The sequence below is a fragment of the Propithecus coquereli genome, unplaced genomic scaffold, assembly GCF_000956105.1.
Source record: "Propithecus coquereli isolate 6110/MARCELLA unplaced genomic scaffold, Pcoq_1.0 Scaffold119, whole genome shotgun sequence".
NCBI lineage: Eukaryota > Metazoa > Chordata > Mammalia > Primates > Indriidae > Propithecus > Propithecus coquereli.
In genome coordinates, this window is record NW_012135969.1 from 3,941,989 (window position 1) to 3,944,122 (window position 2,134).

General features: G+C 60.8%; 1 protein-coding gene across 3 annotated transcripts in view; it reads right to left on the reverse strand.

Annotated features, from left to right (window-relative positions):
- Positions 1 to 2,079, reverse strand: part of MSL1 (male-specific lethal 1 homolog (Drosophila)) — a 12,815-nt gene extending 10,736 nt beyond the window's left edge. For 2 of the 3 annotated variants that reach the window (XM_012661680.1, XM_012661670.1), the window contains exon 1: positions 996 to 2,079. In XM_012661680.1, the coding sequence (XP_012517134.1) occupies positions 996 to 1,763 (768 nt within the window). In that variant the 5' untranslated portion in view covers positions 1,764 to 2,079. The remainder of the gene's footprint in view (positions 1 to 995) is intronic. The other variant, XM_012661688.1, reaches the window with a different exon arrangement.
- Between the last annotated feature and the right edge of the window lie 55 nt (positions 2,080 to 2,134).

Consider the following 2,134-nt stretch of genomic DNA (forward strand, 5'->3'; position numbering starts at 1 on the left):
AGAGAGAGAGAGAGAGAGAGAGAGAGAGAGAGAGAGAGAGGGAGAGAGAGAGAGAGACTGCTGCAGCCTGAACACAACAATTGTAGAAACCATGTTTATTTTTAGGCAGCTGTAAGGTATGCTAGCACAGTAATACCCCACCACCCCAGCTTCCCTGGTATCTGAAGGAATATGTTTTAACACGGAGGTGCCCTTAACTACTGATGCAGTAAAAATAACCCTATGTAGTCACGCTCCTCAGAAGTACAAAGAAATAAAAACAACATCCCTACTACCTTAAGATTCTGAAAGAGATTTTGGGGGAGGTCTGCTTAATACATTTAATAAGCTTACTTTCCCCTGATGCCTTAAAATCTTCAAGCTTCAAACACCATGCTTATACAAGGGACCTGGTCAGTGGGTTGTGTTTTATAACTTAGATTCCTATTAAAAACTGTCTGAAATCAAAGGCAGCAATTCTCTTAGTATCATTTAGGAAAACTAAAATAGGCTTCCATGTAAATCATCTCTACCCCTCTGCTCACTAAAAGGCCTACTACCCTCCTATCTAAAGATGCTGCAGCAGTGGTTAGAGCAACAGCTGCTCTGTCCCTCTGCTCCACAATGCATTTGTAACGCAACAGCTCTTTAATTTAACCCCTTCCATAAAGCCACCACATATGCACCTCACCCTTTCATTTTTAACCCCTTACAAATCAGGTCTTTTCCCACTCTAAACGTCCTTCCCACAAGGCGGGGACTGTCATTTTAAATTAACCCTTTGGCACCTGAAACTCCCCTCCCCCTCCCACTGAGAGCTTGCCCTTTAACCCTTCCCTACAACCCAACGTGTGTGGGAGCTTGGCTCCCAGACCCAGCACCTAAGATACTCCTTTGCTGGTGGCCAACCTTCTTTCCTAACCAAGGGGTACCTTAACCTCCTACAACACCCCTTCCCCCCCGAGCATGCGCAAAACTCGCTCCTCGTCCCGAATGCAGATTAACCCCTCCCGTACCGTATCTCTCTCTGACTTCAGCTCCTCGATCTCCTTTTCCTTGGCCTGCAGCTGCTGCTGCTGCTGTTCGATGAGGTCCAATTGCAGCAGAAGGATCTGTTTGAGGCAGGCGGCCTGACTGGAGGCTCCCGAGCCGCCGCCACCCCCGAGAGGGCTCTTCCTCATACTCTTCCATCTGCCCTCGCTGGCCGCCAGGGTCCCGGCGGTGGCGGTGGGCGCGAGGGGTGGCGGCCCGGGCAGAGGTAGTGGTGGGGGTCCCGCCGGGTCCGAGGCGGTGGCAGCTGGGGAAGCCGCCCCACCCTTGTCCCCAGCCCAGGGCGTAGGCTCTTTGGCCGCCGCCACGAGAGAGCCCGTCTGAATGGGCAGCACCGCCTGATACTTGGGCCGGGGGCTGCAGCCGGCTCCGGCTGCGGCTGGCTCCCCCCCAATGCCGGCTTGTTTGGTGGCTGGGGGCGGACAGGGCAAGGGCACCGAACCGCCCCAGCTCTCTTCCTGCTGCCCTGGGGCCGCCCCGGCCGGGAGTAACAAGCCCCGGCCCTTGCCGCCGCAGCCGGCCGGGGAAGGCGCGGGGCTCCCGCCCTGAGAGGAGGCCAGCGGGGGCCCCGGCTCCTTGAGCTTACGGTGCCGGGGGAGGAAGTGGGCTTCGGCCGCCCCGGGCTCGTCCTCGGGCCCGCCCAGCGCCGCAGCCCGCTCGTAGTCCAGTCGCTGCTCAGGGTTGCCGCCGGCAGGGGCCGCGGCCGCCTTGAACACTGCGGATCTCATGGTCATAGTGGTCCGGAGCAGCGCCGGGGACCGAGACGGAGGAGGGGGTGGGGAAGGGGCGAGGTGCGGGGGGTCGAGGACGGAGGAGGGGGAGGGGAGTTTGGCGGGCTCGCCTCAGCAGCGCGGCAGCAGGCCTCCGCTAGCGCGGCTCCTCCGGAGCCCGGGCGCCATCCCGCCGGCGTGCGGAGAAGTGGAGGCCGCGGCTGAGGCCCGCCGCCGGCCCATGGGGGCCTCGCCGCCGCCTCTGCTGCCGCCGCCGCCGCCTTCGCCTCAGAGGCAGGAGCTCGCACCCAGCCGCCCCCGAGCTCATCCCCGGAGCTCGCTTCGGCCCCCCCTGGCCCGGCCGGGCCCGCCTCGTCTCCCCACCCCACACCCCC